The 22,786-nt window shown below is 42.9% G+C and overlaps 1 protein-coding gene across 2 annotated transcripts in view; it reads right to left on the bottom strand.

The window, feature by feature from the left end:
* Window positions 1-22,786, bottom strand: part of LOC144507289 (latent-transforming growth factor beta-binding protein 2-like) — a 447,226-nt gene that overhangs the window by 63,146 nt on the left and 361,294 nt on the right. For both annotated transcript variants that reach the window (XM_078234343.1, XM_078234344.1), the window contains exons 24-26: window positions 21,362-21,490; window positions 7,749-7,871; window positions 4,656-4,787 (exon numbers count right to left, since the gene is read on the bottom strand). In XM_078234343.1, coding sequence (XP_078090469.1) covers window positions 4,656-4,787; window positions 7,749-7,871; window positions 21,362-21,490 — 384 coding nt within the window. The remainder of the gene's footprint in view (window positions 1-4,655; window positions 4,788-7,748; window positions 7,872-21,361; window positions 21,491-22,786) is intronic.

Here is a 22,786-nt window from a genome sequence, read left to right as displayed (position 1 = left end):
ATTGCTGTTGCCTTGGAGAATACATAAACAGAATTTGCTCATCTGTCTCAGTGATGTGATAGCTTCAATTTCAGGGTGGGAAAGAAAACTGTTCACTCAATAACTGGTTGTTGTTCAGTCACAGATGTCAGCTATAGATACAAAGAAAAACTAGGTTGGTTTTCACTTGTGTGATCATGTTTTGCATCATGTTAAAGATTAAGAGGTTTAAATTTCACTGACAAATTACTTAGGCATGTAGAGACTTATTGTGCATAGATGTACAAAACTACAGGTGTTACTTTCAATTTTGGCGGAGCTGTACAATGGGTGGCAATGATCTTTGGTACAACTATGAACAAGTGTGCTGAATTGCACAGATGAGGTGAGAGTTACTCTACTTGACATCAATGCAGCATTTGACTGATTTGACATCAAGAAATCCTAGTAAAGCCGAAAATAATGGAAATCAGGGGAAAACTGGTTGGAGTCATACCTAGCACAAAGAAAGATGGTTGTGGTTTTTGGAAGCCAATCCTCTCAATCCCAGAACATCAAGGTAGGGTAATATCCTAGACCCAATCATCTTCAGTTGCATCATCAGAGACCACTCCTCCATCATAAGATCATAAATAGAGATAGTAACTGATGATTGCACATTGTTTAGTACCATTTTCAATTCTTTCAGTACTGGAGCAGTCTGTGCCGACATGCAGCAAGATCCAGACAACATTCAGGCTTGAGCTCATCAGTGACAAATAAGTTTTGTGCAACGTAAGTACCAGACAATGACCATCTCTAACACAAGAGAATCTAACCATCTCCCCTTAATATTCAATAGCACTGCAATTGCTAAATCGCCCACCCTCAACATTCTGTGGGTTATTACTGACCAGACACTTAACTGAACTCGCCATTTTAATACTTTTGCTACAAGAGTAGATCAGAAACTTAGATGCTGGGAATTTTGTGGTGAGCAATTCACATCCTCACCTCCTCCATCATCTACAAGTACCTGCACTTGCCTAGATGAGTGCAGTTCCAACAACACTCAAGGTTGACACTTTCCAAGACAAAGCAGCCTGCTTAATTGGCACCCCATCCACTATCTCAAACATTCATTCCTTCCACTACAGGCATACAGTGACAGCAATGTGCATCATCTCCAAAATGCATAGTGGCAACTTGTCAAGACTCCTTTGACAGCACTTTCAAAATCTATGACCTCTACCACCTAGAACAACCAGGGAAACAGGAACTTGGGAGTACCTTTACTTGCAAGTTCCCCTCCAAGCCACCTTTCTGACTTAGAAATATATGAACATTTCTTCCCTGTTGCAGGGTCAAATTCCCTTCCTAACAGCAACATGGGAGTACCTACAACACATGGACTGCAATGGTTCAAGGAGGAAACTCACCATCACCTCCTCAAGAGCAATTAGGGATGGGCAATCTATGCAAGCCTTGCTAGCAATGTTGATATCACTTGAATGAATAAATAAACCCGCCTGATTATCCTTTCACATTGCCAATTTATGCTCTCCCATCAATTTGTACATTTCACTGTACAAATAGCTACAAGCCATTCTCCATGAACTGTACGTGTTAGTGCTTATTCTCGGATGAGCAGTACTTCAGAGGAGATGATGGCATCGTTATGCCATTAGACTAGGAATCCAGAGGCCCAGGCTTATGTTCCAAGAACATGGGTTCAAATTTCACCATGGCAGCTGGTACAATTTAAGTTCCATTAATAAGTCTGGAATACAAAAGCAGTCTCAGTAATGGTGGCCATGACAACCATTATCAATTGTTTCAAAATCCATTTGGTTCACTAATGCTGTACTTACCTGATCTGATCTACAGGTAACTCCAGACCCACAACAATATGGTTGATTTTTACCTGCCCTCTCAAATGGCCTAGCAAACCACTCAGTTCAAGGGCGATTAGGGAAGGGCAACAAATTCTGGCCTTGCCAATGTTTCCCACATCCTATGAAAGAAATTTTAAAAATCCCATCTGCCTGTTCTGTTCATTTACTCCATTTATCTTTCTCCTCTTCAACTATCTGATATACCTTGCATTTATATAGCACCTTCAGCATTGTAAGTAAGCCAGTGACTATGGCTGCAATTTTGCGCCCAGACTCGCCACGGGTGCAAATGGCGAATTCAGTGCAAAGTATTGCAAGACTCACAAAACCAGAATCTCGCTGGCGAGATCTTGTTTCCCATGCAGGAAGGTTGGGAACCTCATTTCAATAAATTTAAATATAATTAGCAAGCTTCCCCGTCATTTTGTTCCTCCCCCCCCTCATTGATGTGATGTCAGTGAATTTTACAACTGCTTTTCAAAACAGGAACCGAGCAAAGGGAATGCACTAGGGCACACAGGTAAATATAGCCCTTAGCAGGAAAGGGACATGTCCTGGCAGTACCCTGGCACTGTCACCTGGCAATAAGAAGTCTCACAACACCAGGTTAAAGTCCAACAGGTTTATTTGGTAGCAAATACCATAAGCTTTCGGAGCGCTGCTCCTTTTCAGATGGAGTGGAAATGTGCTCTCAAACAGTGCACAGAGACACAGAAATCAAGTTACAGAATACTAATTAGAATGCGAATCCCTACAGCCAGCCAGCCAGGTCTTAAAGATACAGATAATGTGGGTGGAGGAAGCATTAAACACAGGTTAAAGAGATGTGTATTGTCTGTATGCTCCCTCCACCCACATTGTCTGTACCTTTAAGACCTGGCTGGTTGTAGGGATTCACATTCTAATTAGTATTCTGTAACTTGATTTCTGTGTCTCTGTGCACTGTTTGAGAGCACATTTCCACTCCATCTGACGAAGGAGCAGCGCTCCGAAAGCTTATGGTATTTGCTACCAAATAAACCTGTTGGACTTTAACCGGGTGTTGTGAGACTTCTTACTGTGTTCACCCCAGTCCAACGCCGGCATCTCCACATCATGACTGTCACCTGGCACCCAGACACTGCCTCCTGGCACCGCCGGGGCCCCTCTAGGGAGCACTATTGGGGTGTACCACTTTTGCGTATGAAAGGGGGAGGGTTCCCCTTGTGTGTGAGGGAGTGGTCGCCCTTGCCTAGGTCGTAGTGGAGAAGATTTGCAAGGTGACGGCCAACGTAGGGCAGTAAGTGGGCTCCCCAACTGGGAGGGCCAGTGGGAGAGCCCAACGCCAGGAAGTCATCACTGTTACATCTATGAGCTCCAGTCACACTGGAAGATCTTGAAAATCTATATGACATGTGAAGATTTACCCCAAGTGGCATTTTGATTGGCCTAATGGCCTACCCATCACTAATGGGCAGGGAGCCATTACCTTATAAAAGCCACATCCCTGAAAATGGGCTGGAGGTGGAAACATGCTGGCAGACTGACCAACACCAGTAGCAAGAAATTGCTGGCACACCCTCCAAACCTGGAATGATATGAGCCATGGGCAGCATGATGGCACAGTGGTTAGCACTGCTGTTTCACAGCGCCAGGGACGTGGATTCAATTCTGGCCTTGGGTGACTGTCTGTGTGGAGTTTGCAAATTTTCCCTGTGTCTGCAGGGTTTCCTCCAGGTGCTCTGGTCGTGCTCTGGTTTCCTCCCACACTCCAAAGATATGCAGGTTAGGTTGATTAGCTATGCCAAATTGACCTAGTGTCAGGGGGATTAGCAGGGTAAATATGAGAAGTTACGGGGAAGGGGCCTGGGTGGGATTATTGTCGATGCAGCTTCAAATTGGCTCCTTCTGCACTGTAGGGATTCTATAATTCTATAATTAACCCTACTAATGGCAGCTTAAAAAACCATCTTTAGATTATTTCTATTCAACTTCAACAGATTTCATTATCAGGACTACCACCTCAGCAGCTCATGCTTTGCTTAGCTAGGCACTGGCAAGATAAATTTTGGTGAAATATGGAAAATAGTCTGTGATGCCAACAGAACTGAAGCTGAACCTGGAAATAAAATCAATAAAAGTACTGACAAAACTGTCAGGTTGTCAAGAAAGGCTAAAGGTTCACTGATATCCTTTAGGGAAAGAAACCTGTTCCTATTTCCTAGTCTGACGGATATATATGACTCCAGTCCCACTCGAGCATGGCTGATTCTTAACTTTATTTCTGATAAGACCCAGTAAGTAATTCAGTTAAAGGCAATTAGGATTGGCAATAAATCACAGCCTTGCCAGAGAGGCCCAGCAATAGAGAATAAAATGAAAAGTAGGCTATTTTTACATTATTGAATATGGACCTTCATGCCTCAGCATGGTCAACGAGTGAATTCTTCCGAGAGCCCAAATTCCCAACATATCCTTCTACTGATGGGAGTACAAAATTGTTAAAATTATCTCTTCATTTTAGTTTGATAATTTTCTCAAAAAGTTTAAGATTGACCTCTGGTCATAGAAAGCCAAAGACCTATTTGCAAGAAAGAAAGGGGCTTTTCAATTGAATTAACCTCAGTTGAGAAAAACAAAATCATGTTGGGAAAATATGTTCTGAAGGGAAACTTACAATTTATGTAAACTAAATACTTTTAATGAAAGGAGAAGTGAAATATGTTTTTTAAAGTTGTTAAATATTCTAGAATGAACAAGGCGTGAAATGCTTAAAATATTCTAAATATAGCAGGCAAACCTTAATTCTTCAAGAATACTCACCAATGCATTCTCCAATAGCTGTACGTTGGAAACCAGGCTGGCATCCTACGATGCACTGATAGGAGCCAACTGTATTTTCACACTTCCAGATCCCACACACAGAGCTGCCATATAAACTGCATTCATCAATATCTAAGTAGATACAAGCAAATACAAAAGAGTTGGTGATAATTAGCAACAATAACATGTTGTTTAATAAACTCATGCATTTTAAAATGACTTGCCTTTGGCCAGGATTTTCTGGCCCCAGCACAACAGAATCCGCTGCGGAGGATGCAGTGAACCAGCGAAAAGTCCATAGACTTTGGTAGGACTGGAGGATCCCACTGACTGGTGGGGCTGGAAAATCCCGCCCCTTATTACAAATTTCAAATAACAAAATGAGTGCAGCAAAAGTCATTAATGAACAATAATTTTTCTCTGTAGAATGCCATAGTGCTGTAAGCTACAAGGCAATGGGCTAGATGCAGGAAGGTAGGATTACAAATGGCACCCGAGTGTCCTCAGGCGGGCATGGACAAGATGGGCCAAATGGCCTCCAGCTGTGCTGTAACCTTTCTATGGTTCTAATGGCTGACTAATGTAACCTTTAAAATTTATGCAACTAATCTTCTCTATGTACTTTAAAGCAGATCAATATTTGATTTTCACTGAATACATAGAAGATCTGCAGAATTTTTTACACACTGTAATGTAAAATAACCAATTATGAGAAAAAAGGAACATTCCATATGCTTCTTTTTTGTTAGGCATTCTGAAATGCTAGCAGTCTCTAGTCAGATATATCTCATAGCAAGTTAGTCATATGCTGCTGCATGATAGGGGGGAATATTTAGAAATGTGGCTGTGGTCGCGAGATGTGGAGATCACTATTTAATGAATTTATACAGAATTTGAGAGAGTAAATATCAGCAATACTCAATATTTGCTAGTTTCAAGGGTATAATGGACAGGGGATAACGACCAGTAACAGCAGGTCTGATTCCCATTTGCCTATGAGAGGCATTTCTGATGGTAAAATTGGGGGGTATGGAAAACTATTCCTTGAACAGCCTGTGACAAATATTGTTGTTGGCATTTCAAACACATGTGTTAACATAGAGTTAGATTTAGTCATTTCCTTCTAATTTTTCTACCACACGTTTGCAATTTTAAAAAATCATCTACATCTATAATATAACTAATGTAAAACAATTGTTATTGTGCAACTTAATTCATAGCAACTTAATTCATAGTCCAAAGATGTGCGGGTTAGGTTGATTGGCCAGGTTACAAATTGCCCCTTAGAGTCCTAAGATGCGTAGGTTAGAGGGATTAGCGGGTAAATATGTGGGGGTAGGGCCTGGGTGGGATTGTGGTCGGTGCAGACTCGATGGGCCGAATGGCCTCCTTCTGCACTGTAGGGTTTCTATGATTTCTATGATTTAATAGATTCTTCATAAAGAAAGAGGATGTGTTGGAACTATTGAATGGCATCAAGGTTGGTAAGTCGCCGGGACCGGATGGGATGTACCCCAGGTTACTGTGGGAGGCGAGGGAGGAGATTGCGGAGCCTTTGGCGATGATCTTTGCATCGTCGATGGAGACGGGAGAGGTTCCGGAGGATTGGAGGATTGCAGATGTGGTCCCTATATTCAAGAAAGGGAACAGGGACAGCCCGGGAAATTACCGACCGGTGAGTCTAACCTCAGTGGTTGGTAAGTTGATGGAGAGGATCCTGAGAGACAGGATTTATGATCATCTAGAGGAGTTTAGTATGATCAAAAGTAGTCAGCACGGCTTTGTCAAGGGCAGGTCGTGCCTTACGAGCCTGGTTGAGTTCTTTGAAAATGTGACCAAACACATTGACGAAGGAAGAGCGGTGGATGTGGTCTATATGGACTTCAGCAAGGCGTTCGATAAGGTCCCCCATGCAAGACTTCTTGAGAAAGTGAGAGGGCATGGGATCCAAGGGGCTGTTGCCTTGTGGATCCAGAACTGGCTTGCCTGCAGAAGGCAGAGAGTGGCTGTGGAGGGGTCTTTCTCTGCATGGAGGTCAGTGACCAGTGGAGTGCCCCAGGGATCTGTTCTGGGACCCTTGCTGTTTGTCATTTTCATAAATGACCTGGATGAGGAAGTGGAGGGATGGGTTGGTAAGTTTGCTGATGACACCAAGGTAGGTGGTGTTGTGGATAGTTTGGAGGGATGTCAGAAGTTGCAGCGAGACATAGATAGAATGCAAGACTGGGCGGAGAAGTGGCAGATGGACTTCAACCCGGATAAGTGTGTGGTGATCCATTTTGGCAGATCCAATGGGATGAAGCAGCAGTATAATATGAAGGGTACCATTCTTAGCAGTGTAGAGGATCAGAAGGACCTTGGGGTCCGGGTCCATAGGACTCTTAAATCGGCCTCGCAAGTGGAGGATGCGGTCAAGAAGGCGTACGGCGTACTGGCCTTCATTAATCGAGGGATTGAGTTTAGGAGTCGGGAGATAATGCTGCAGCTTTATAGGACCCTGGTTAGACCCCACTTGGAGTACTGCGCGCAGTTCTGGTCACCTCATTACAGGAAAGATGTTGAAGCCATTGAAAGGGTGCAGAGGAGATTTACAAGGATGTTGCCTGGATTGGGGGGCATGCCTTATGAGGATAGGTTGAGGGAGCTTGGTCTCTTCTCCCTGGAGAGACGAAGGATGAGAGGTGACCTGATAGAGGTTTACAAGATGTTGAGAGGTCTGGATAGGGTAGACTCCCAGAGGCTATTTCCAAGGGCTGAAATGGTTGCTACGAGAGGACACAGGTTTAAGGTGCTGGGGGGTAGGTACAGAGGAGATGTCAGGGGTAAGTTTTTCACTCAGAGGGTGGTGGGTGAGTGGAATCGGCTGACGTCGGTGGTGGTGGAGGCACACTCGTTGGGGTCTTTTAAGAGACTTCTGGATGAGTACATGGGATTTAATGGGATTGAGGGCTATAGATAGGCCTAGAGGTGGGGATGTGATCGGCGCAACCTGTGGGCCGAAGGGCCTGTTTGTGCTGTGGCTTTCTATGTTCTATGTTCTATCAATACTAAAATCAGAAATAAAATTGCTAATATTTTAAAATTGATTCTTACCTATACACTGCTCTGCTTCAGGTAAATGCGTGAAGCCTGTTTCACATCTACACATATAGGATCCATCTGTATTTATACATTGGCCCCCTGAACACTTAGTCTCCTCACTGCATTCATCCACATCTGCAGAAAAAACAATATAACTGCAACACAGAACTCAGAAATTATGAAATAAGTAAGACAAAATATGTAAGCATGCAGAACAAAACAAAATTTCACGCAGGCAAGTGTAAAGCACAGCTCATAGGAGAGAAGAAAATGCATAATGCACATATTCCATGTATGTTGTTGGAAAAGTTAAATCTGGTGTTGAAAGGAGTTAGGTGTCTTAGCAGTTTTGGTGTTCAACATTTCTAATTAATGCAGAACAGCAAGCAACAAAGCCAGGATAATACTGGCCTAATGTCAAAAACAGGAGAATAAGTTAGAGGGGATCAAGATTAAACTATATAATATTTTTGTCAGACCACATCTTGACTACAATATCCATGTTCAGTCATTGAAGGACAAAGGTGACATTCAAACGTTGGAAGGAGAGCAGAGAAAAGCAATGAGACAGATATTTAGGTGGTGATTTTCAATTGAGACAGACATCAGAGTGGTGGTTCAGGACAGGTCCCTTGCACCCGATGTTGCCTGTGGAAAATCTAACTGAATTTGGTGACCAGATCTTAAAAACAATTGCTCAACTGTCAGCTGTAGAAAAGCACTGACAGGCAACCTGCTGATTTTGTGAGTTGGGTCCGCATAAATCCGTCCACTCCTCAAACACAGAAGGACAGGTAGAAGCCAAAATGTTTTTTGTAGGGGGATGAGATTCATTCTCACTTGTTCTAGTCCTGCAAAAATCAGTTAAAAACATAGTGAATATTTTCCAAGCACCCTCCCTTTAAAGGCTAATGGTTAAGCCACTTTATATTTAGTTGCACTGGGCAGTGACCAAAATATTACCTAGGTTCAAAATAAATGACAGGAACCAGGGGTGGAGGTGTAGTGGTAATATTACATAGATTAATGCTCTAAGGACACAGGTTCAAACCCCACCAAAGCAACTGGTGGAATTTTAATTCAATTAATTAATAAGTTGACATTAAAAGCTCGTCTCATGAAACTCCTGGTTTGTCACAAAAACCCAGCTGGTTAACAATGCCCTTTAGGGAAGGAGATCTGTTGTCTTTACTGGTCTGGTTTACATGTGAATCCAGACCCTCACAATATGGTTGACTCTTAAATGCCCTCGGAAATATCCTGACAAGCTAATTCGTTGTAAAAAACATACAAAGATCAAAAGGAATTAAGCTGAATGGTCTACCTGACATCAACCTTGGTACCAGAAAGGGCAGCAACATACCTTACTCAATTGACCCTGCAAAGTTCTCCTTATTAGCATCTGGGGTAGAAGCACTGAGGGTAGCAAGGTCATTGAACCCGCCCTTCATGGGGCACTTCAATGCCCATCACCAAGAATAACACTACTGACAAAGATGGCCAGCTTCTGAGGTGTTAATCTGCCATGCTCGGCCTGTGACAGGTGGTAAGAGAACCAACAGGAGGGGAAAATCTATTTGACCTCACTATCACCAATCTCCCTATCACAGAGGCATCTGTCCATGACAGAATTGTTAAGAGTGACCACCACACAATCACATCTTTACATTGAGGACAAGCTCTGCCAAGCTGAATGGCACTACCAGCATGCCATAAGACCATAAAACCATAAGACATAGGAGCTGAATTAGGCCACTCGGCCCATTGAGTCTGCTCTGCCATTCAATCATGGCTGATATTTTTCTCATCTGCATTCTCCTATCTTTTCCCCATAACCCCTGGCCCCCTTATTAATCAAGAACTTTTCTATCTCTGTCGTAAAGACACTAAATGACCTGGCCTCCACAGCCCTCTGCAGCAAAGAGTTCCACAGATTCACCACTCTCTGGCTGAGGAGATTCCTCCTCACCTCTGTTTTAAAGGATCGTCCCTTTAGAGGTTGTGCCCTCTAGTTCTAGTTTTTCCTACGAGTGGAAACATCCTCTTCTCGTCCACTTTATCCAGGCCTCGCAGTATCCTGTAAGGTTCAATAAGACCCCCCTCATCCTTCTAAACTCCAACAAGTACAGACCCAGAATCCTCAACCGTTCCTCATACGACAAGCTCTTCATTCCACGGATCATTCTTGTGAACCTCCTCTGGACCCTTTCCAAGGCCAGCACATCCTTCCTTAGATATGGGGCCCAAAACTGCTCACAATACTCCAAATGGGATCTGACCAGAGCCTTATACAGCCTCAGACATACATCCCTGCTCTTGTATTCTAGCCCTCTCGACATGAATGCTAACATTGCATTTGCCTTCCTAACTGCCAACTGAACCTGCACGTTAACCTTAAGAGAATCTTGAACAATGACTCCCAAGTCCCTTTGTGTTTCTGATTTTCTAAGCATTTTCCCATTTAGAAAATAATCTATGCCTCCATTCCTCCTTCCAAAGTACATAATGTCACACTTTTCCACATTGTATTCCATCTGCTACCTCTTTTCCCATTCTCCTAACCTGTCCAAGTCCTTCTGCAGCTCCCCTGCTTCCTCAAGACTACCTGTCCCTCGACATATCTTTGAATCATTTGCAAACTTAGCAACAGTGCCTTCAGTTCCTTCCTCCAAATCGTTAATGTATATTGTGAAAAGTTGTGGTCCCAGCACTGACCCCTGAGGCATACCACTAGTCACTGGCTGCCATCCTGAAAAGGACCCCTTTCTCCTCACTCTCTGCCTTCTGCCAGTCAGCCAATCCTCTATCCATGCCAAGATCTTACCCTTAACACCATGTGCATTTAACTTATTTAACAGTGTCCTATGCGGCACCTTGTCAAAGGCCTTCTGGAAATCTAAATAAATCATGTCCTCTGGTTCTCCTTTATGCCAAATGGGATAGATTGAGAACAGAGCTAGCAGTTCAAAATTAGATATCCATGTGGTGCTGTCAGCCATCAGCAGCAGCAGGATTTGTTGTACAACCTGTAATTTTATGACTCGATATAGGTCTTGCTTTACTTACCATCTAGCCAGGGGATCAACTCTGGTTCAATGAAAAATGCAGCATTTCAGGGATAGTACCAAGCATACCTAAAAATGAGGTGCCATCCTGGTGAAGCTACATGCATGCAAAACAACAGATGCACCAAGTGAAACACATACCTAAGAATCATAGAAGCCCTACAGTGCAGAAGGAGGCCATTCAGCCCATCAAGTCTGCACCCACAACAATTCCATTTAGGCCTTATCCCCGTAACCCCACATATTTAACCCACTAATCCCTCTAACCTATGCATCCGGGGCCTTAAGGGGCAATTTAGCATGGTCGTTATTGCAAGGGATGTGAAAGTAAGGAAGTTTTGCTACAGTTGTACATGGTGTTGTTGAGGCCACATGGAGTTCTGTGTACAGCTTTGGTCTCCCTACTTAAGAAAGGATATAATTGCATTGGAGAAAGTTCAGAGAAGGTCACTCGACTGATTCTTGGCATGGTGATATCGCAAGGGATATTTTTTTTTCTATTCTTCCTGCCATCTTTGGACAGTGGGAGGAAACCAGAGCACCCAGAGGAAACCCACGCAAACACGGGGCGAACATGCAAACTCCACACAAACAGTGATCAAAGCCGGGAATTGAACCCAGGTTCCTGGAGCTTGGAGGCAGCAGTGCTGACCACTGTGCAGTTCTGCCACATCCAATCATCAATGGTGGCATACATACAAAGATACGAAATGGAAACAGGAGTAGGCCATTCAGCCCACTAAGCCTGGTCCATCATTTGATAAGATCATGGCCAGAATATTTAGGATCAGGAGTATAACGTTCTGACCCATGACTGATCGGATTGTGTCCTGAACTCTATTTTCCTGTCCATCGTCTATGCTTTGATTCACTTGTCAATCAAGAATTTAACTAACTCAGTCTTAAGAGGATTCAATGACCCTGCCTCCACTGCACACTGAGGGAAGAAAATTCCACAAACAATCCTCAGAGAAACAAATTCTCCTCACATCCATTTTAAATGGGAGGCCCCTTATTTAGTCTCTCCATTAAGAGGAAACATTCTTTCAGCATTCAGGGTGTCAAGTCCACATAGGATCTCTTATGTTTCAATAAAATCACCTTTCATTCTCCTGAACTTCAATGATTAGAGGTCCAATCTGTCCAACCCTTCCTCATAAGATAACACCTTCATGCCAAGAATCAGTCGAGTGGCCTTCTCTGAACTTCCTCCAATGCAATTATATCCTTTCTTTAGTAAAGAGACCAAAGCTGTACGCAGAACTCCATGTGGTCTCACTGACACCATGTACAACTGTAGCAAAGCTTCCGTACTTTTACATCCCTTGCAATAACAAACAACATTCAATTTGCCTTCCTAATCACTTGTTGTACCTGTATATCTTTTTCTGTGATGTATGTATTATCGCCACTTGCTGTCTCGGCAACACAGATTTCTGCAATCTCGCTGCATGTAAATAATAAACTCTTTTTCTATTCTTCTTGCCAAAGTTCACATTTTCCCACAATATATTTCATCTGCCAAATTTTTGTGTATTTTGAGTGGACCAGCCAAATCTGGCAGTGAAGGGTAAACCATGTTTCTGCCATGACTTTTCATGTCTCCAACCTTTGGAATTAAGGAAGCACAGATGATTGCCATACCAAGGAGAATTGTTAGTGCATGAGTAACAGTTTGATTGAGGACTAGGATTGTGAGATGTGAGAAAATCAATTGCAAAAATGTTGAGGCAAGGTTAGAGAGTTGGGATTTTGAAAGTGCAGTTGCAAATCAATTGGGGCATAGATTTTTCCAGGGCTAGATACAGAAGGAAATAGAGTTGTGGCATGGCAGGGGATATGGCTGGAGAGTGAAACAGGGATGTGATCAGAGGTGGACTTATCTGTGATTGATACAATGGGAGATGAGAAGTGCAGGATTTTTTTGCATTTTTTCCTTTTTTTTATTTTTAGAATTAATCCTTGGAATTAATTCCACCTAGTTGCTGTTCAATTTTGGATGGCAAATAAATTAATTTATTTTCATTCCTCAAAAACTCCAGCACCATCGCCACTTCTGGCTTTTTCCAATGCCGGCAACTCCACATGATGGTATTTAAATAATATGTTAATGCTGGGAACTTATTATCAAACATATTTGCTACCATTAACACCTTAACAAGGTTTAATCATATACATTTTTGTGAGGCCTCACTTGGACTATTCTGTACAGCAGGAATATCTCTCAAAAATGTTTCTGAAGGAGGTTTTCAATTTCAAACTTTAATATAGTTATGGTCAATGTTCTCTCTGAGCTGCATGATTGCATAGCAACAAGTTAGCTTCTTTTCCTTGCAGCACATGCGCAGTTGAGCAATAAAACTATTCTATACAATGATTTCCAATTTGGATAAAAGTTGAATTATAAATTAGAGAAGAGCATTCAGGAATTGAAGCATTGTTCCATAATCATTAAGAGAATTTCACATTTGAGACAAAAAGAATAAAGGCAATTTATGACACTATGAAGTTACGATGAACAGCACTTAAAACATTTATAAATTGCCACCCTATTTCGATTTTACAATGTCAGTTTAGATTTTACGATGCTCTGCCAGCACATTCACATGTGTGCATTGCGTTCTGCACCGCCCATCTGTATGACTGGACAGGTCGAACTTTCTTTAGGTTGGAAACAAATGTTTTGTTCTGTTGAATTTTTTTGGCACAACCATCGTGATTTTAATGATTTATAAGTTTATGTTGTATTTAATATGTGCTTAGATGTTTAAGGTTAAACAGGCAACTGACAGTGGTCAATAGCTGCATTACATCCCCCATATTAACCGAGGAACTTGTGCTAAAGTGTACAGGCATCAATGGTCACCTCAGCGACTTGGCAAGGCAAGATATGAGAGCATTTAACACCTCTGGGCGCCCCACGGGTGATTTCCGCCCTTGGTTCAGGAATAATTGTTCCAACGGGACAATCAGTTCTGACTTGTGACATTTTGACTTACAAAGCGGTTTTCAGGAATCAATTATGACTTAAGTCCAAGGACTGCCTGTAATTCAAATGAAATCCACAATGGTAAACTGAACTTGAAGTGTATAATGAACATTGCTCCACAGACATTTTAGGATGGCCCTTATGGGGCTGATGAGTGAAACCATATATACCACGGTATAAACCATGGTAAACTTATCCAAAAATCTTTAAAAACACATAAAAGTATCTTTTCCATTTAAAATGAAAGACCAGGACAGCACAGAAGGAGGCTATTTGGCCCATCAACTCTGTTCTTTGAAGAGCAATCCGGTTAGTTCCATATCTCAGCTCTTTGCCCTTATCCTTGCAATGTTTTCTCCTTCAAGTATTTACCAAATTCCCTTTATAAGGCCACGATTGAATTTGCATCCAATTTCCTAACAGCCACTTCATTCCAAATCCTACTCACTAGTTCTGTAAAAGTATTTTTCTTTAAATTGTTGCTGGGTCTTTTACCAATCAATGTAAACCTGTGCCCACTAGTTATTGAACCGTACAGTTTCACATTATTTAGTCCATCAAAACCCTTCATGATTTCAAATATCTACCCTTAGGTTTTTCTGCTCAAGAACTACTCCAGCTTCTCCAGTCCATTTGTGGAACTGCAATCTCTAATCTTTCGATCCATGCTAATAAATCTCTTCTGTTCCCTCTCCAAATCCTTCATGTCTTTCCTAAGGTGTGGTGTCCAGAACTGGACACTAATAAGGGCAGAATTCTCCCATATCACCACCAGTGGGATCAATGACAGGCAGGCAGGGAGGGAGAATTCAGTGGGTGGCCCAAAAATCAGTTTCATGCCGGCATGAATTTGGAGCGAGATCTCTGATTGTGCCTGTTATGGCGGATCAGGAATCTTGCTGAAGACCGCTGTGGAACCAATTTGCATTCTGCTAATGGAGTGCCTGACCAGATTCAACCCCCAACACCTGATTCTCTATTACACCAGCAGAAAAACACACCGGTCTGGACCAACATGGTGTGCAAATGTCAGGACTTACCCGAAGGACTTTGCTCAGGACTGGGATATCCGAGGAGAGGAGGCAGCTGGAGGCCAGCTGCTACTTCACCCTAGAAGGACACATGCACCGCATAGCGTGAGGATCTTCATGCATATGACACGACCGCAAAGCAGCTCTTGGAAGGTGGGAGGTCTCCACGCTTTGACTTTGCTGACATCCTTCGGAATTTCATCATGGACTCGTAAGGATATGGCAGGGTAGGGTGGAGGGAAAGGAGGTTTAGGTGTGAGTGGGAGAGGATGATCTTAGGAGGGGAGGGTGCAGCTGGAGCAGTGGAGGGACGGGGAGGAACAAAGGTGTCAGGGTGGGTAAGTTGGGGAGGGGGACGAAGGTGATGTGGGTGAAGCTGTGAGGGGGGACAAATGTGTCAGGAGTATGAAACGGGTGGGGTAAGGTGTTCGAAGGAGTAGGGAATAAGGGGGGAGGAATGAGTAAGGGGGGGAGGAAAGTGTAACAGGGCATGAAGTAAAGGGGGGTGAGGAATGTCTAGGTGAACGTGCAAGGGAGAGGTGTGTGAAGTGAATGACTACCTCCTGGGGAGCAAGTGAGGGTGAGAACGGTAAGATTAAATGGTGAGCATGAGAAGGGGAAGAGAGTGCTGGTAAGGTGGGAGGGTGAGGATGCAGTGATATCCGTAGAAAAAGGGGGATACGAAGGTGGTTGGTGGGGAGAGGGATGTCGGCACAGACAGGGTGAGTGGAAAGGAGGGCATCAGAGAGCTAAGTGTGGATAGGGGTCAGGTTTTCAGGCATATAGGGAATGTATACGTTCACCTGCACATTTCTGAAGGAGAAGGGCTGTAGGATAATGGTGGGGAGGTGGAGGGTGATGCTGGAGGTCCACATTGATGGGGGAAAGGGCTTGCATAACTGCGGGAAAGGAAATGAGGGGGAAGCTCATGAAAAACCTGATTACTATCAATGCCAGACATTATTTCGTGACGGTTCATCAGTGTAATCACTTGTTCTCAAAATTTTACATGGCCTACTACTACTTCTAAATGCCTCCCTGACATCCACAGCAAGAGTGAAAGCAGTCTGTGGAGTTGTTTGCCCTGTTGCCTTTGATGACTTCAGTGGCCGCCCTCTGAAGAGTTGGTAGTTCCCAACTTCCATGACTTTCCACTGGTGGGCCAGCTACTTCCTCTGTGGTGACGGAAGACGAGGAGTCACAGGCACACAGGATTTGGAGGGTGCAGACAACCTCTGAGAGTCCTGAGTGGATAGCCTAGGGTGTTCAGTTCCTGTCCAGTCCTGCTCCTCCAACTTTCAGGTACTCAAGGGCCCTGACCTGATGACTTGAGGGGAAGGGTGCCTGGAGGGATGTCGAGGTTCTCCATTTAGTTTTCATGTTGGCATTGCATGAACTCCATGGCAATGGCAATGGAGTGCAAGTCTGCATGTATCTTTGGAAGAAACTGAGCATTCTGCTGGGCCAGGGTCTCCATAATGCTTGCCATGCTTCCCATGGAAACCTTAAGGCATGCACATGTGTGCACCACTTCATTTAAGAGCAGGCAGAATGACTGCTACAACTTGCATGCCACTGTTGAGGACTTCTAACAGCTCTGCTTAATGTTGCGCCACCACCTCTTGTTGACTCCACCATGCATTGGACGGCCAATTCCAGAGGCTCGTGATTGAACTTGAAGCTCACAGATACCTCTTCCCTCAAAGAGCCAGGCTGGTCAGCTGAACTTGCCTACTCCTGCTGCAGATATGTGTCCCAAGGGGTGACCACCAGATTGTGAGACTGTTCCTGAACTAGCACTAATATCCACTAAAGCGTGTGATCTTGAGCTGGTGGAGGGTGCAAGTGAGCACTGTGCACCTCTACAGCTCTGGATTTCTCCTCTTCCACTCCCTTCTGGCACACCTCCCAGGCCTGGGGCTTAATAGAGACACCTCCTCCTCAGGCCTTGGTCTCTTCCTGGAGGCACCTGGAAGTGATTATAGCATTAGATACCTCCAGCATGGAGACACATTTGACTCTCAGGTTTGCATTGACTAGATGAATCCTTACTGGTGGTTTCCCAAGACAAAGCCTCCCATTGATAATGGCTCTGTCATGCTCCATTCCTGCAAGCTCAGATGCCTTCTCTTCAAATTCAGTCAGAACCCTCAGGAATGGCCACTGCCACCCCACCCACCACCTTTCACTTTTGGCACGATTATGACAGAGCCTCTCCTCCTCAAAGAAGGGAACATGTTTCAGCGGACTTGCATGTTAAATTGATTGGAGCTTTGGAATTTGGTTCATTCATCACTCTTCGTCTCGTGAGATAGCTCACTTGTGTGGCAGGCCATCACTGATGCAAATTTGGCAGCAGTGTTGTGGACCAGCTCCCTCCAGAGTGCTTAAGCACATTCACATGCAAAGGGAAGGCTCATATATGCATGTGATTTGTGGAGGTTGCTGATTTCCTCTGTGCCTACGCCAGGTCCCCTGCCGTGAAAAGGTGAAAGAGGCACAGTGGTCATTCCACCACAAAGCGGATGCATTGACGTGGGGCTGTGAGTCTGGACATGCTGTCGCCACTGAGCCTTGGATCCTGACATATTGGAGTCTTTGCGGATTATGCGACGTCGATGAGATTTACCCCATGGTAGAATAAATAATGTTGTTCATCTTCTTCTAGCATTATGTTGCTGACCTCTTGTGAACCCCATTGGCACTGATGGCATCAGCCACCTCTGCCTATGCAGCATTGATTTCCTTGCTTGGCCTTCTCCTCCCATCAGATGGGTATAGAACATTTTTATGTGCCTTAACGTGGTCTAGAAGGCGCTAGGGATGCATTACTCAACCTTGGAAAAGTACCGGTGGATGACCTTGCAGACATCTCTCTGGTTTTGGTCTGGCATTGTGGATGTCCAGGCACCTTTTAAATATAATATCCAGATATATCAACGGGATGCGCATCATCAAGCCCACCCCACCATGGACAACGGTGTAAAACTCGCAAATACATAATGGATGACATAAGGGCTGAAGGTATGGCATGGTTTTCTGTTGGCCTTTGCAGCAGGAAGCACTCCACATCCCCACTCCCACGAGACTTTGTCCATACTGGGGGAATTCCACTGAAACTCCATTTGGGGTCAAATTCGTGTTTTACATTGGTTTAGCGTACCTACCTGGATTTTGTACTGTATGTCTCTATTTATCACTCACAGAATCTTATATTATTTATTATTTACTATGGATGTACCTACACCTCAGAACTGTTCAAGGCGGCAGCTCACCACCACCGTTTCAAGGTCAACTAGGAATGGGCAATAAATGCTGGCTTAGCCAGCAACACCCACATCCCATAAATAAATTTTTTAAAATCCATACTTGTCCAAGTGGATCATCGATTCTAAAGAAGTCTGGAAGACAGTGACAGAAACAAAACTAAAAATGAAATAATGCAACATGTAAATTCCTAAAAATAGCAGAAACAGTGAGATGACCAGAGTGGAGAAGGATTCAAATTAAAATATTTTAGTCACTGTCTCAAAAAGGCAATTGTAATCAAACAACAATATGAAGGAAATGCTTAATTTCAACTTCTTTCCTTGCCCCTATATCTGGAATTCAGCTAATCTGTGGAATGATCTGATATACAACAGTCAAAATAAAAAGCAAAAATGGGAGAGAATTAGGTCCAATAATTAAGACTACAAATTGACCTACACATTGTCCAACACAAACCAAATATATAAGGAAACAAAGAGTTGCTAGTAAAGGTCTCAAACAAATAAAATTTTACAATTGAAAATAAATAAAGTAATCAATCTGCGTTATTGTAAACAAAACTGAATATCCATGGCTAACTTAATTGATAATTATTGTTATAAGTATATAGCTGTTGGAGGTACACTCTTGGGTTCAGTGGTCAGTCGGTTCCATAATTGGTCTGAGCATGTTACTTTAAAGGGTTTGACTCACAATGCCTTATAACTGCATGTTGCAAGGCCTGGGAGAGTAACAAAAGACCTTGCTTGTAATCTGGGGGGGGATATTTGTGACTTGCATACATATTTCTTCAGTCTTTACAATGGCGGATCAAGTTAACACTTGATGAGGTGACATTTGGTTCAAGCCCTAAAATGTTTTCATTCACAAAATAGCTAGAGGTTTGTAATTTAACTGGTTGAACATATGCTTATGGAAATTATACAAAGTAAAGAATGTGCAATGCTATCCCACTTTAGTAGGTTGCTTAATTTAACTTAAACAGATTAAATACTCTGTTTTCATCCTACAGACACAATTGACCTTGAATCTAGAATAATTTTGCAGTCCTATTTCCAAAGTCTAGACTGTCTTTTTAAGGTGTTTAAGATTGTGGGTGCAAATCTCCCAAAAGAATTCTGAATGTTGAATTTGCATAAAAACTGGAGTAAATCACATTGCTTTTTCAGCGGGAGTTTCAAAATGAATCTCCCACACTCTGTGCACTACAGAATGCACTACCATAAATCCCGTTGAAATTCAGGGGGTGGGGCCTATTCCCACTGGAGAAACCAGCAGCATAGCGCTGAGCTGGCCACTGTGCATGCACCGATCTGTCAGCGCCGAGATCGGTGCGTACGCAGTAGCCCGCACTGCCGGCCTCCCGATTGCTGACCAGCTCGATCGCTGCCCCCCCCCCATTCCCCGGCAGGCCCGGCCTACCCCAGCAGGCTGCCCCCACTCCACCCCCCACCACAATAGCCAACCCCGATTGCTGGCCTCCCTCCCTCTGTCACTCAGCCCAAAGTGCAGAGTGACACAGTCTCCCGGCCTGCTGCACTACAAAAGCAGCACAGCAGGAAAGGAGAGTCACCCCCTGTGTTTTTTTCCTGGCTATTCAATTGCCTTTCAACTGCAGGCAGGGTAAATTTTTGCAAGTACATTTTGAAGTAAGTTTTCATGATCAGGGGCCACGCCTGGTTTAGCTAGTGTTACCAATATAAATGGTAGCAGAATACAGATATTAATCTGTGATGCTGACACAACTAAAGCTGAAGCAAAAGTAAGATATTCTATCCAGAAGAGGAGGGTAAATGTGTTTTCTAATTCATCCCAATTCGATTTTGTTTCCCAGCAAATAGTTAAGAGTGTAAATTATTTATCACTTATTGGGATAATAAATCAAATCAAATAACTTCAAATTGTTTATGGTTAAATCTCTGGCAAAAAATAATTTTCAATTGGCTTATTAGTTACTTCAACTGAATTTAGATTCACAACCCAGCATGAGGCTTTCCTGAGAAACTAAGCCCTTTAAAGCAATCTGTAACTCAAAGCAACGTTCAAAATAACTTGTAGCCAAGATAATTTCCATAGACAAAAATGCCCAACAAATACTGAAATGTTACATAGCTCTGGGTGGAAAAATCTCTTGTTGCAAAAACATATCTAAAATATCACAATTTGGCTATTTGACAGAACACAGAGCACACAAGTTTGGCTAGAAACATCCAACATTGTTTTTTCAAGGCGTCTCTGGCAATCTGCTCACTTCTAAAATTACACGACACGAAGTGAATGACCTCATGAAAGTTGCAGAGCAAACTGTTCAGTGCAACTGAAATGGCCAAGCGTGTGAATCTGCTGTTCTCATATATGTGTTGAAGTTATGATTTGAAATAGTTTTTATTATCAAAATGCATGTCCAGAAAGTTTTACAAATTGCAACTTTGAAGTGTATTTCCTTCTGGGGTTTACAAGGTGTTCAACATTTCATTTCCTTTGACTGCTGTATTTGTATTCAGCCTCTTATATTTTTCAAATATATGGGATAAGTGTAAAACCGCATGGCAGTGCCTGCAGAGCATGGAGTCAAAAGGTGTTAGGCTGTAAACACAGGCAAAAGTGAGATCTGCATGTCGGTGAAGGAGAAAGACAAGAGTGAAGGAAGATGACACAAAACCTAAAACCCAGGACAGCAAAAGAAACACAAGCAGGAAAAAGGAAGTTTGTCAAGATGAAATATGAAAGGCAGGAAATAAACCCCAAATCTTTCTTTTAATGTCACTGATTTATGCCAGTCCACTTCAGTCATCACCAAAGGTATAACACACGACAACAGATTTCTGATTGAGCCTGTCATCTGAACTCTAAATTAGAAGAGATACCAAGGATGAAACTGAGGCCGGACCGCTGGCGGCATCTTCTGGTCCTACCGATGTCAAAGGACATTGGAATTGATTGCCACATCTGCCGCAAGAGAACTCGCTGAAGCAGAGCTGGAAAATCCGGGCCTGGATTTCGGTGGTAGAATAAACGGGGTTATATCAAATTGACAGCCTGTTTTACATCACTGTGGCTGGGTTTTCATTTTTATTGAAGCCAAAAACGTGCCATTACCCATTCTGTTACTGCCAAAGAGCAATGCCATTTTCACAATCGGCACAACAGTCAAACAAAATGTTTTGCTTGCAGCCAAGTCCAGTTTATGAATTGTATTATATGTTATATAAACCATAGAAAATATTAGGCATTTTGACTCATATACTTAAATATATCTAAGTATCTTACCTTCACAGCCTGTTCCATCAGTAGTAGTGGTATAGCCTTGAGCACAAAGACAGTAATAAGAGCCTGCTTCATTGTTTATACATTCTCCATTCGGACCACAGACGTCTCTGGTCAAGCATTCATTAATATCTATGGAGCAGAGAACAGAAAGTATGATACAGACAGTGGGAGCTCAGTCATAAGAATGCAAATAAAAACTGACCCTAAATCAGTTATACTGAACTGGGTCGTTTAACTATCCAAGTGTACTATTAGTATTTTTCATCACCATTTGTCACTTTTTGAGTAGGCTATTTAATCAAGTCACTTGCTGTTGTCTAATTCTTCACCTTAAAATAAGAAAAACAAACAGCATGCACACCAGTGCATGTAGCATTTCTGTTTCACAACAGAAATTCACATTGACAGTAGCTTTTCAGAAGTTTTCTGCCAGGACAGACCAACTCTTCCAACTGAAAGTGTAACAATAACCACAAGAAAATACAGATTGAAAGATCGGTGCTTAACAAGTATTGGACATATGAACAAAGACATATTTTTGACAACTAATGAATAACTCCTTTGAGGTTTGTTAATTTTCATTGACCCAAGATGGAAATCTTTAAAATCGAACAAGTTTCAGATTCACTTTGTAAGATTTTCCATACATCACAACAGCTGTTGCAAAGTCAGCGGGATCGTCAATACAAACCTAAAATCAACTTAAAGGCTTTGATGAAACATTTTACAATAAATAACTGTATCCAACAGCAATAATGAACTCAAAATGATCCATTTTAATACCTAACTTTGCCTTGTGCCAAAAGCATCTCAGGGACACTAAATCCCAAACATTTCCTGTTTAGCACTTAATTCTTGGGATTCATTTTCATTGTAAACACTGACATTTTGAATTAATTCTTAATTGATTGTGGCTCTTCCTAGTTCACTGGATCTTCACTTTTTCATCAGAATTGTTTAATTTAAGGGACTTACATGGTTGATGATGCTGGCTTATTTCTCAATTTGATTTGAAACAAAGGGGGTGATTCTCCCATTGTGAACCGCAAATTTTCTGGAAGGTCTGGTCAGGAGAATCACGCATCGGTCATTTCGCGGGCCATTTTGCGCATGCATTCCCGATGCATGCATGCCTCCCAGAGCAGGAGAACAGTTGCAGTCAGGACCGCGCAGGAAACCGACAGGAAGAAAGGTAAGTAATTTAAATCTTTTAAAATGTATTTTAAATCTATTTTGCATATGATTATCGGGCCTGGCACAGAACTTGCCGGGCCCGATAGCATCTCCCACTCCGCCAGGGGTACTTCATTCCGGCTCCCCAGAGTAGCTCCCCACATTCGGGAAATTAGCGGGAGACCCCGCTGGAGTGAAGGGGGGGGGGGGCAATCGACGCCCCCCAGGGGGTTGGGTGGTGGGGGGTGGTGC

The sequence above is a fragment of the Mustelus asterias genome, chromosome 18 (assembly GCF_964213995.1).
Source record: "Mustelus asterias chromosome 18, sMusAst1.hap1.1, whole genome shotgun sequence".
Classification (NCBI taxonomy): domain Eukaryota; kingdom Metazoa; phylum Chordata; class Chondrichthyes; order Carcharhiniformes; family Triakidae; genus Mustelus; species Mustelus asterias.
Note: the sequence above shows the minus strand (reverse complement) of the source record. Positions and strands in the feature narration are given on the sequence as shown.